At 56.9% G+C, this 12,618-nt stretch overlaps 1 protein-coding gene across 1 annotated transcript in view; it reads left to right on the top strand.

The window, feature by feature from the left end:
- The window catches only part of PLXNA2 (plexin A2), a 140,026-nt gene that overhangs the window by 73,139 nt on the left and 54,269 nt on the right, over positions 1-12,618 (top strand). Inside the window, exons 5-8 of the mRNA XM_068995557.1 lie at positions 5,805-5,905; positions 9,111-9,234; positions 10,138-10,291; positions 11,576-11,672. Coding sequence (XP_068851658.1) covers positions 5,805-5,905; positions 9,111-9,234; positions 10,138-10,291; positions 11,576-11,672 — 476 coding nt within the window. The remainder of the gene's footprint in view (positions 1-5,804; positions 5,906-9,110; positions 9,235-10,137; positions 10,292-11,575; positions 11,673-12,618) is intronic.

Raw genomic sequence — 12,618 nt, 5'->3', positions numbered from 1 at the left:
TTTCAATAAGCACAGCCCAATTGTGAGTGTTGAACACCTAATTACATTGGTTACCGCTCCAAAATTATTCCAAATTCTATTTGTGCCGTTTTCTCACCAAACAGAGAGGGGAAGAAGTGCACACTTTATAATTATTCGCCTTAATTAATTTTCTGAGCTTCTGTTAAAACTTTTAAATGACTGCAGGGAGCACGTCAGGAGTTCCGTGGCAGCCAGGCAAAGCACGGAACGCAGAGGCCGTGAACTGATGTGAGATGAAAGTTTGCTGTGTTGGATTGATCTCCACCTGAGCCCCCAAATTTTGGAAGGCTGCCCCCCTTTTATCCTGATTAATTAGTTCCCCTGAGGCCTGGGCTAATCAGGCTGCAAAGGGCAGTGCTCATCAGCGGGGTGGCCTTGCCCAGCGGTGTCAGAAGATGGTGCCAACATGTCAGGAAGCCACTGGTGATGGTAGCAGTGATGTCCCCTGGCAGGAGCACTTGGATGTGCCCCTGGCTGCTCCAGACACGTCACCCCACAATCCAGAGCGAGCCCAGAGGGGACTCCCACAGGAGCAGGGCGGTTGTGTCACCCTGGCTGGGGAGGAGCAGGGAAGCTCCTGCCTGGATCAGGATCCTGATTTCCAGGAACTCATTTGACCCTTTCCGTTCAGTCAAGAACAGAATTGCAGCTCCCCTGAGGTGTGGTGGTTTTCCAGGGATCCAGGGATGTGGATCCATCACAGCCTAACCCTGTCCCTGTGGGGGTGACCTTCAGCATCCCACTCCTTGTTATTGGCACATGAACACCCTCACCACTCCCTTTTCTTGTCAGGGAGAGGTTCTCTGGGTCAGTTCTGCAAGACACGGAGTGGTTTAGTGTCCCAACAGAGGAGGATCTGCTGAGGGTCCTGTCCTCCCCAGCTGCCATCCCCGTGTGGGGACACCAGGCTGTCATCAGCACCCTGGGGCAGGAGCAGCTCGGAGGAGCCAGCCAGGAATGAATGTGAGGCTGCACCTCATTATTTAATCCATGAATTTTGCTGCATTTGCCATTCCAGAAGCTCCTGGGAATACCTCAGCCAGGTCTGCGCTCCAGATTTTATTTCAGTGTTGAAGATGAAAGAATTGCTTCCCGATTTTGTGTGTGCACCAGGCTTTTCCAGCTCTGGAGGCAGCGGGCACACGGAGATGGAGGCGGCCGTGCATCCCTGGCCCCACAATTCCCAGATGCAGATGGTCCGTGCGAGGCAGGAGGCAGAGCTGGTGCTGCCAAGGCACTTTGGAGCAGTGACTGTCACACAGAGCTGGCACTGGTGTGCCAGTCTGAGCAGGGGGTGGATGCCAGGATGGGATCCCAAATGCTGGGCTGAGCCTCCACCCACAGCTGGGAGCCGAGGGAGGGTGAGGGATGGGACACCTGGTGCCTGTGCCAGGCAGGGGGCACCTGCCCCTGTGCCACCTCCTGCACAGGCCCACCCTGCAGCCCCGGAGTGTCACTGTCGCCTGCCGGGGCAGAGGAGGAGCTGCCAGAGGGAACAGACCGAGCATCCCATGGATGGTCACGTGCAGCCCGCGCTGGAGATGAAAACCCATTTCCCCTCCTGCAGGTTTGCACGAGCCTGTGCTGCTCCTGGGAGCAGGGCTGGGATCTCTGCCTGGCACTTTGTTATTCCAACAAACCCCGCTCAGATGTTCCATATTGATGTGATGATTAACTCGAGCCGTGGTAAACCACAGGAAAGCGTTTGTCTGCAGGAGCCTGTGTGCCAGAACACGAGGCTGCTCCGAGCCCTGCCGGGATGCTGGGCCGGATGGATGGAGGAAACTCTGGCTTGAGGACAATTTTCCTGCTTGAGCAAGCCTCACTTCGGGATATTTGCTATTTTTTCAGTCTTCCTTGCTTCCCAGAGGAGGCTGTCCTCGCTTTCATCACCTCCCTCAGGAGCCTGGCGCGGTACGCGGAGGGTGTGAGGGAGCCAAGGAGACGGGAATGTTTGGAGAAGCTCTGATCCCTCACTCGGGGAGTGATCTGCTCCCCTGTGCTCCAACACAGCGTGTCCTCATCAGATGTTAATGAGGTTCTTAGAGCAGCAAAGCCAAACCTCTGCAAAGGTTGCCTGGATCAGAGTTGAAGGGGCTCTCTCCGCGTGCATCTGCAGCGCCGTAATTAAATAATCGCCTCGTAGCCATGGCAACGTTGTCTCCGTGTCCTCTCCCACTCGCTGCTTCTCTGCCAGAACTTCCAGGCATTGATTTGGTTCTGACAGCCCGGCGGGGGCTCTGAGAACCCTCCCTGAGCTGGGGGCATGGGAGAGCAGAGCTGGTCCTGCAGGAGCGGCTGGACCTGGCGGGAGAGCTGCCCCTCACCTGCTCTGTGCCTTCCTGTGGCACAGGGATTGATCCTGGAGCCATTCCCACCCTTGGGAGCTCCACAGCATCCTGGGGATGCTCCTCAGTTATTTGTGGCTAAAACTCCCCCTTTCCCCTCTCCTCTGTGCCCTGGCTCTGCCCCAAGGATTCATTTCGCGCATCCCACTCGCTCCTGGTCCTTCCACACTCATTGCTGGCGTCAGTCTCGGTGTGTCTGAGATCTCCACGAGTCAGGAACAGCAGTTTCCAGGTAGGAATTTCCACAGCCCAAAGCAGATTGCACCCACGTGTCTTGCTCAGCACAGCCAGAGCGTTCCCATCGCTGCACACTGGGATTTTTCTTGGCAAAGGTGCCCAGCAGGATGTTCCACCTGGAGCTGAGCATGGAGGCACAGGAGGAGGAGCAGCGGGAGCAGGAGTCTGTCAAACTTCTTACAGCCCCTGAGAAAGTCTCACTTTATTTTCCCTGTCACCCTGACACATTAATGGCTGCAACTGAGGCATCCTCCTTCCTCCTTCCCACACTTTTCCACGTCTCCTGCCCCAGCACAAAGCGGAGTTTTCTCATGAATAAAGGAAAGAATCAAATCTCATTGGAAAGTTCATCAACTTTGGGCTCCTGCTCAGTGAGTGATAGATGGCTTTAATTACACTGAACTAGTTGGCATCTCTACTCCACTCCCCAAAGTCATTAAAAATTGATTTTCTGTTTGAACTCCAGCCCCCTGAGGGGTCTGTGGGCAGCGTGCCGTGGCTGTGGGATGCTCCAGGGGCTGTCTCCAGCCACGGGAGGTCACAGGCCTGGGCTGGTAGCACGCAAAAGCTGTGGAAACTTTGCTTTGGCTGCTTATTTTAGGTCTTTATTTATTTATTTATTTGGAACTGGTTTCTTGCACTTATTTGTTCCGGGGGCTGGCAGAGTTGAAATTCATGTGTTTTGGAGAGACCGTATCGATTTTTTTTTTTTTTTTAATTTATTTTATTTTGCTGCTCTTATGGGTCAGGCAGTCATGGAAAGCAGTAATGAGACTTTATCATTTAATGGTTGAGCAGCAGGTTCGTTTTGGCACAGGGAGCAGGGAGAGAGGTCACAGTCAGGCGGGGGGGAGCAGGGCTGTGCCCTCAGGAGTGAGGAGATCCCCCAGCAGTGCTGGATTCTTGGCTGTTGTCCTTCACACAGATGCTCCTCTGGAGACATTGTTCAAAATCTCTGTGTGGTTTTTAAAGAATTATCATGTGCAGAAGCCGCAGCTCCTGAGCAGAAAAAGAAACGAAGCTCTCAACATCAAATCATCTCTAATGAACTCTTATTCACATAATTCCAATCCTCTGTTATTTATAGAGCGCAGCGAGAGCATCCAGCTCCTCACAAACACGAAACAAGCCCTGAGCTGCATTTAAATCACAGGGACAGATCCTGCCAAGCCTCCCTTTGTTGGGGATCCACAGTGCTGGGTGATTTTGGGGCTGTCCTGACCTCCAGGCCGGGTCCGAGTTCAGCGTGCTGGGCAGATTTTAGGGGAAACCCTGCGACCTCCCTGGGTGCTCCTGTGCTGGCTGGTGTCTCCCACAGGGAATGCTGAGAGCTGTGGGATGCTTGTTTGGTTTGAAGAGCACGTGTTTGCTTCTGGTTCTCCACCCAGGAGCAGCGTGATGGCTGCAGCACTGGTCTGCACTGGGAAATGCTGGGGTGGGGTGGATGTGGGCAGTCTCAGCACCAGGCAGGGTGCAGGAATAAGTCCTGGCTGGGCTGTCCTGGGGGGCTGTGCTGCCTCCAGCCCCTGGGGTCGGTCCCACCTCACTGTGCTGTCCCTAAAGTGCTTTTTGCTTCTTAGAAGGGAGAGGCAAAGCAGGAAAAAACACAGGACCTGTGGCCACTCAAGGTGCCGACCCTGCGAGGACACCCCAGGCCCCCTCTGCAGCCAGGAATCAAACCCAAGCCCTTCATTTCCACCTCTGACCCTGAATTTCTCTTCTCCATTCCCGAAGCTCTTTCATCCATCACGGGCTGAGGGCATTCCCACCTCTGCCCCTCACACCCCTCATTTCCAGGGTCCCAAACCGAGCCCTCCACCCATCCCACGGGCTCCACGTCGGCGAGAAAACACCAACCCCGCGCTTCCCCGGGCGATCTCTGTTCCAGGAAAAGCTGTTGAGTGGGGCTGAGGAAACAAGAAGAATAGCAGCCCTATTGGTGTCGTCCTCAGAGAGGAACTGGGTTCTCACTGTGTCAACAGCACTTGGCGTGACAGTGGCCGTTGTTTGGGGAGACACTGCTCCTTTCAGAGCCGGCTGCTGGGAGCCGGGTGCTGTTTTGACGGACAGAGCCGGTGCAATCCAACAGTTGTTTGAATTCCCAGCCAGTTGCAGGCATCGCTCCCAGGGCCCGAGCGCTGCAGGGAGGCTGGGAGAGGATTATCTGCAGTATTTGGTGGGAGAAATGGAAATAGAACCACAGGATCACGGAATGGTGTGGGCTGGAGGGAGCTTGAAGATCACATGGTTACACCTGGACACCTTCCACTCTCCCAGGTTGTTCCAAGGTCTGTCCAGCCCGGCTTTGAACAGCTCCAGGGACAGGGAGTCCACAGCCCCTTGGGAAACCTGTTCCTGTGCCTCCCAACCTTATAGGAAGGAATCTCTTCCATACATTGTAGAGGGACAGAGCAGGAGCTCTGCGCAGAGACGGGATGCAAGCCCACCCTGCTGCTGGAGGCGGCAAAGGATGGGTTGGAAAAGTTCAAGTGGTTAAAAAGGTTAAAAATGTCTTTGCTGGAGCCAAGCAGTGACCTGTGGTTAAAGCCTGGTGTCATTTTGAAGCCTTTGGGGGTTTCAGTGCTGGTAAATAGGTGAGGGCCGTGCTGCACCTCAGCATCAGGCAGGGACCTTCCTCATGTGCTGTGGGTGGGAGAGGGGTTTACAGCAGTGTTTGGGGTTGTTCCCACCTGTGCTTCCCTCCGTGGCATCCCTGCCTGGAAGGGACAGCAATCCCCAGGGGGTCAGGCTTGGGGCCAGGGTGGCTGCTGCTGGAAGGGCTCAGAGGGGCCAAAGCAGTGAAACACCCACCCAGACTAAACAAGCTGCCAAAATGCCCGTGATTTATTGCCTGCAGCAGCTCCCCTGGGAGAAGGGTGAGAGAGCAAAGCGTAAATCAGGGAGGAGAGGGCTCAGCTCCAGCCACAGCGGAGGTCTGGGCAGGGGGGTTTGAGGAGCCGACGGCGCCGTGGGAGCCCGGCTGGGGCTCTGTGTGCCCAGGACTCCCCCAAGGCACAGGGTGACCTCATGTCTCAGTCTCCAATAATTCCTATTCTCGCATGTTGGAACAAATTCATTTCAGGCTGTGGATTTGCTGTTGTGTTCCGTGACTCCGAGGGGCGAAGCGGGACCTGGGGCTGCCCTGGCTTTGGGAGAGCTGTGGGAGAGCAGCTCTGAGAATGTGTGGTTCCCTTGCAGGTGTCCCGAGTGCCCGTGGAGTCCTGTGAGCAGTACACGACCTGCCAGGAGTGCCTGAGCTCGGGGGACCCCCACTGCGGCTGGTGCTCCCTCCACCACATGTAAGTCCAGCCTTGGCTGTTTCCTGGTGATAAAAGCAGCTTTCAAGGCTTCGGAGTGCCTCCCACGCAAAACGAATTAGGCTGAAGTTCCTTAAATCCATTTTTCTCTCCTTCGGACATTCCCTGCATTGCAGCGCAGATGCCATTGGACATCCCTGAGCTCCCGGGGAGAGGTGAAGGGAAATAAACTCCTGCTCCAGGAGCAGTGGGTCGCCCACAGCGTGGGCAGGGGGATGTGGACACGATGGAAAACCAGAATTTAAACTGGTGGGAATGGAGGCCTGGTGGTTTTCACACTCCTGCTGGTGGTTTGCACACTCCTCCTGGTGGTTTGCACACTCCTGCTGGTGGTTTGCACACTCCTGCTCCTTGCCCAGGTTGTAAATCCCAAATAATGTGAATTTTTTAAAAGGCAACAGCAGATGTGATTCCGTGAGTGGGGCTTTGCTTCCAGCGAGGTTACAGCCGCAGAGCAGAGCACGGAGCCCTTTTAAATGCGCCAGGAAAGGAGATTGAAATCCTGCAAGGGGAGGTCAGGGGTCCCTGCTCCAGCCGTTCCCGGGGGGATCCGGCAGCGGGCTCGGAGCTGGCAGCCCCCCTCACACTGCCAGGCACAAAGGGCTGAGGGTGCTTTTCTCCAGGGGAACTCCAGGAAATTCTCTCTGCATTCAGGAGGTGTCCGTGCCCTTCCTTTCTCTGCCCTGCCATAATAACGAGCACTTCCTAAGGCGGAAGGGAGACCACCGGGCAGAGGAGCTGGGGGGAGGAGGGGAAGGCCTGGGGAAGGCTGGAGCAGGGGAATAGAAATCCCTCCGGCCCCGTGCCAGCTCGCAGAGCGGCCCCGTTACTGCATGGAGAGCGTGGCAATGGGGGAGGCAGAGTTCAGGGCCCCGCACAGCAGCGCTTGGCCCCTTGCCTGAGGAGCAGGTGCTGGAGGGGAGCGGGGAGCTGCAGGCTCCTCCGCAAATCCGGCCTGGATTCGGGGCTTTGGGGTGCAGAGCAGCTCCCCACAGCGCGTTTGGTTTATGGCCACGCTTGGGGAGGTGCAGGAGAAGCAGCTCAGCCCCTGAGCATCGCACAGGCTCCTCTCAGGGAAGGGCTGGGGACAGCAGCAGAGCTCTGAGCATCCCACAGCAGCACCTCAGGGCACTCTGGGCATCCTTTGGGGTTTTTCAGCTGTTTTCCTTTGCAAACGGGCCTGTCCTGCCCTACAGCTGAGCCGCTCTTTTTTGCAGTCCTGTTCAAAAGTCTTCACTGCCACAGCTCCTTTGTCAGAACGGAATTATTTCCGTCCCTGGGCATTCCCCATCCCTCGGGCTCTGCACCCCGGGGCAGCCACCCCCAAGTGCCCTCCCAGGGACAGCGGGTGGGGAGGGGACGCTGCATCAGGGGCTGTGCTGGGGCTGTTGCTGCTGCTCCTGCTGCAGCTCCTCCACGAGGATCACCGAGCACTTCCCTCATGCTAATGAGCTGGATCTTCACAAGCCACCTGGGAGGCAGGTAAAGGTTGTTATCTTCATTTTGCAGAGACAAAACCCTCAATGACAAGAGGAGAGAAAAGTGTCATTTCCTCTGCCCTTTTGGCCATGACATTTCGGCATCAACCTATTCCCAACAAGGGCTTCTCCCCGATGGGATTTCTCAACTCTCCCTTCAAGCATCTGCACTTCAGAGCAGTGATCATTTTTTAGCTTTTTTTTTTAAGCTGTAAATAATTGAGTTTATCTTACAGTTCCTCTAAGCCTCTGTCATCTTTGTTTGGAGGCCCCAAGTGCTGGAGTGTTTGTATTTAATTTGTCATCTCTCCCCTTTAATTCTCACACATTCCTGCTTCCAGCTGGACCAGCTGCTCTGTGGAAGGGTGGTGGGTCAGGGGGTGATGCTCACACTGTGTTTAGGGATGGCTGAAAGGGTGAGGGGCAGAGGAGGAGGTGATTTGTTCATCCTTTGCATGGACAGAGGGATTCTTTGCTCTTCAGGAGCGATCAGAGGCCTGTAGGAGATTGTTACAGGATCTCTCCAGCCCAGTGGGATCTGAAGCCTGCAAGACTTCCCCGTGCTGCTCTCTGCAAGTGTGTTATTGTCTCCAGGCCTATTTATCTCTGTTGGGGCTGTTGCCATAAATAGGATGATAAAAAAGAGCCATTCCAGAGAGTCAATGAGATAAAGGCTCCAGTCAAGAGCTCACTTTAGGGCTATCTTAGAGATTCACTTAAACCTCGATATTTCTTCCTTTGGCACCATTCATATTTAGCTCCATTATGCTCCAGGGGAAAAGGTACAAAAGGGAGAGGGTGAGGAGAGCAGCCCCAGGGTCTGTTGGGGATCACGGGGGTGGTTTGGAAAGGGAAAGTGGAAACCTCACTTATCCTAATCTAAAGCAAACAGCCTCACTCCCACTGTCCCATAGAATCCCACAGTGGGTGGGTTCGAAGGGACCTTAAAGGCACATTTGTCATCTGCACCCATGGAGGGGGGTTGGAAGGAAAGGATTTTCCCCAAATGACATAAACCAGGGAATCCTGGAGGGATGCCAGCGCCGCAGTCTGGTTTGAGACACTCAAAGTCCTCCCTTGGTTCCCAGTGGGTGCTCTGCTGGAAACAGCGGAATTTCCCTCTGCTCCAAGGACACCTGCAAGAGAAAACAGGGATAAGGAGCCGTGCTGGAGCCCATGGAATGCCAGAAGCAGTCCCAGCCACCTTGGCATGCTCGGAGCGTGCATCCCTGCTGCTGGGAATGGGACAGAGCTGGGAGCTCAGGGCATGAGCACCAGCCAAGCACCGCTGGCAGCAGCTGGAAGCTCCCATTCCTGGCTGTGTCTCGCACTCAGCTCCAGGAGGAGATGATTAGTGAGCTGTGTGGGTTTAATTAGGACAGAGGCATCATCCTGTCCCTTCCTGTTACTGCTTTCTGCTTTAGTTCGTGTGCAGATGATGAGTTCATGGCTCGTCCCACACCACCAGCACATGGGATTAGCAGCTCTCAGTTGTGTCCCAGTGCAGGAATTACTCATGGGATACTCATGGTTTGTCTTTTTGCTGATCACAGAATATTTTCCAGCACCCTTTGCTCCTAACCTGGTGCCCAACACCTGCTCCCTGTGCGGGGCATCACCAGGTCCTGCTGCGGAACATCTCCCCGGGGGTTTGGGTGCGTTCTGTGCTCTGGGTGGGTGTTCTTGTGCTGAGTGCTCGTGTGTGGCAGGTGCTCCCCGAGGGACCGCTGTGAGCGGGCAGAGGAGCCGTTCCGCTTCGCAGGGAGCATCAGCCAGTGCCTGAGTGTGACGGTGCAGCCCAGCAGCATCTCCGTGTCCGAGCACAGCCTCCCGGTGAGCAGGGACAGGGGCTGCGGGAGAGGCACCTCCAGCAGGGAACACTCCACGCTCCAGCCTTTCTCCCTTCCCTCTGGCACAAATGTTTTCTCATGAAGTCACGCTCGCAGAAGGACAGGGGAGCCAAGGGGTCACCCGAGCTGGGGAAGGAGCCAGAGGGGGAACAGCAGAAACAAATTCCCCTTCCCCTGGTGCCCCAGCTCACATTTCCCTTGGTCTGGTTTCTGTAGCTGGTGAAAGGAAAGCCTTTGTTTCCCAAAAAGCTCCTCTGTGAGCAGCACTCAGGCCTGGCTCTGCGAAGCTTCCCAGCTGTTGCTGCCAGAGCCCCCCAGCCCCCTGTGGCAGCTGGTCCTGCTGCCTCCCCTTCCCGGGCTGCCCCCAGAACCCCGAGTAAGAATGGTGTGGGGAGAGGGGACTCAGCCCTCCAGGCACTGGTTTGCCATGGGGACACTGCCCAGCTGTGATGGGGACACTGGGGACTTGCTCCTGCCAGGCCAGGGCAGGGTGGTCTGTCCTGTCCATGCGGTGGGAAGGGAGGTGGATTGAGCTCAGGGGTTTGGGGACAGTCACTGCTGCTCCCAGGGTCCTGCCATAGGCATTGGGGGTGGCAAAGCTTCTGTAGAGCAACCAGGGGATGAAAATCTGCCATTGCCACCACTCCTGACCTGCAGTGCCCAAAGGCTCAGCGGGGTGGGTTTGTATCCATAAAGAACATCCTTGGCTTCCTTTTTCCCCCCTCCCTTTCCCATGGAAGGGCAGCTGGCCAGAACCTGAGGGCAGGTGGGTGATTTGAGGGGGTCATTTTGAAAGGGAAAACAGTTGGGACAGGGAATTTGAGGGAGATCTGGGCAGCTCTGCCTGCTCACAGCTCTGTTTCGCTCCCCGGTGTCCCCGCTGCAGCTCAGCCTGCGGGTGAGCGACGCTCCAGACCTGGGCGCCGGCGTCAGCTGCCTCTTCGGGAACCTGACGGAGGTGGAGGGGCAGGTTTCGGGCAGCCAGGTGGTTTGTGTGTCACCGCCAGCCAAAGATGTCCCTGCCATCCCCGTGGATCAGGGTAAGTGATGACTCCTGAGCGGTGACACGGTGTCAGACAGCGTGGGGCGGCTTTGGGAGTATCAGCTGAGCAGAGCAGAGCCTTTGGGGCTGCTGCCGGAGAAATTTGTGCTCCTGTCAAAGCCTATTGAACCCAGGGAGCTTCATCCTTAGGAAATGCATCCCACACAGGGCAGGATGGGCTGGCAGCAGGCAGCAGGGAGTGCTTGCCCTGTCCTTACACCCTCCCTGCGCTGCCAGACAGCTCCCAGGGCAGGACAGGAGCCGTCTGTCCCCTCCAGGGTGGCTCACAGGTGGCCAGGAGCGCTCATCCCTGCCAGACGGGGTGAATCTGGGAAGCAGGAATCTCCCCTAGGCCTGGCTCAGCACCCACAAGTACTGGCTGCAGTTTCTCTGTTTCGCTGCTGGTCTCTGGGTTGTCTCCTCATTAATGTCACCGCTGTCATATTTTCTCTTCCCGTAACTGAAGTGCCACTGCCTTGGAGCTCATCTTCCCCTTGGCATCCTTCCAGGTGTCCACGGTGCCTCCCTGCTGATGTCTTTGTATTTCTGAGGCATTTTATGGAGCCTGAGACTTGGGGAACAGCGGGGGGCCCAGAGCCCTGTAGTAGCAGGGCCAGGATAGGCTTCCCCACAGCAGCCCCAAAAGAGCAATCTGCTCTTAATTGACCCAGAGCGGAGGAGGCTCCTGGAGAGCTCCGCTGGTGCTTCACTTGTTTCCAGCAGTGGCTCCCGTTCTAGGAGATAATTCTGGGACGTTATGCCCTGAGAAGCTGTGGATCCTAATCCCTGGAAGGGCTGGATGGGGTTTGGAGCAACCTGGGATGGTGGAAAGTGTCCCAGCCCATGGCAGGGGGTTGGAATGAGATGATCTTTCCCTTCCAACCCAAACCCTTCTGTGATTCCACGATTCTATTCCTGGGCTGCCTCTCAGAACAGTCTCACTTCTTATACCGGAGACTGACTCAGGGAACAGGGCGAGATTCCAAAATCATCCCAAGGCAGCGTTTCCCCCGTGTCTCTGATGCATTTTGCCATCGGGGCTGGTTTTTGGAGGCATTGTTGGACACAGACACCCCGGGGTGCTCAGGGGCAGGGTGTGGGTGGGGGTCCTGGTGGGTGGGGGAGCAGGGAGATGAAACCCCGGGCTCCCCCAGCAGCAGGTGGCTCAGCGGGCGGGCAGTGGGCAGCAGATCAGCCCGGGTGGGCAGCAGATCAGCCCGGGTGTGCTGCTGTCCCCTCGCTCCCGCGGGCAGGAGTGACGGGCTCTGCTCTGCATCCCCAGACTGGTTCGGCGTCGTGCTCCAGCTGAAGTCCCGGGAGACGGGCAGGACCTTCGTCAGCACCGAGTTCAAGTTCTACAACTGCAGTGCCCACCAGCTGTGAGTGCTCCTTCCCCACCCTCAGCAGAGCCAAAAACCAGCCCAGAAAATTTGGGGGAATGGGCGTGGGACCGGCCAGGGGGGTTGGCACCGGGCGCGGGTCGCAGCACGCACGGTGCGGGCCAAGGGCAGCCGGCAGCCCGGGTCTGCTCCAACTCCGGGGGCGAGCGGAGCTCGGAGAGCCCCGGGAGGACGCAGGTGGAGCGAGCCGGGAGCAACCTCAACCTGCTGGTGCCCCCAAGCTGCGCGATCCCGCAACTGAGAACTCGGATACAGCCGGCACGGGAACGGGGAGGGAGCTGCTGGGGAAGGCAGAGCAGAGGGGCTGGGGGATGCGGGCAGTGGGAGGTGGGATGTGGGCAGAGGGAGGGGGGATGTAGGCAGTGGGAGCTGGGCTGCAGGAGGGGAAGGTGGGCTGCAGCCCAGGCATGTGGGAGGCCCAGTGGAGGCTCCATGGCGGGCTCGGTGCTGCTGAGGATTGTGGAATCACATCCCCCCGGGCACTGGAAGGCAGCAGGCAGCTGGCCGGCCTTAAAAACACATTTTCAGACCTGAAGCGTTTATGGATTTCTCTCTGGAAACAAAGCGAGCTCTGGCTCTGTGGGCAGGACCTGCCAGCAGCTGGATGGGGATGGCAGGGCTGGGAGCCTCTCCTGGGGCAGGGGCAGCTGCTGGAGTCACCGAGTGCCAGCACAAGGTCACTCCCAGCCCTTCTGTGCTGGTTTGAAGCCTCAAGCTCCAGGGCCTTTCCTGCTGCCCTTGGAAGAGGGTTTGTGTGTTTGTGTGCTCACGGGCTTGGCTGGCCGCTGGCTTTCCTAGGCAGGCATTCGTTTTTAATTTAAATTCTGTTGTGAGCCACAGCACAGAGCAGAGGTACTGGGATGACAGGGAATCCTTCAAGTCCCCCTGTGCTGCCTGTGGGATCCATATCCATAATCCCAACGAT

This window comes from Aphelocoma coerulescens, chromosome 26 (genome assembly GCF_041296385.1).
Source record: "Aphelocoma coerulescens isolate FSJ_1873_10779 chromosome 26, UR_Acoe_1.0, whole genome shotgun sequence".
Lineage (NCBI taxonomy): Eukaryota > Metazoa > Chordata > Aves > Passeriformes > Corvidae > Aphelocoma > Aphelocoma coerulescens.
Note: the sequence above shows the minus strand (reverse complement) of the source record. Positions and strands in the feature narration are given on the sequence as shown.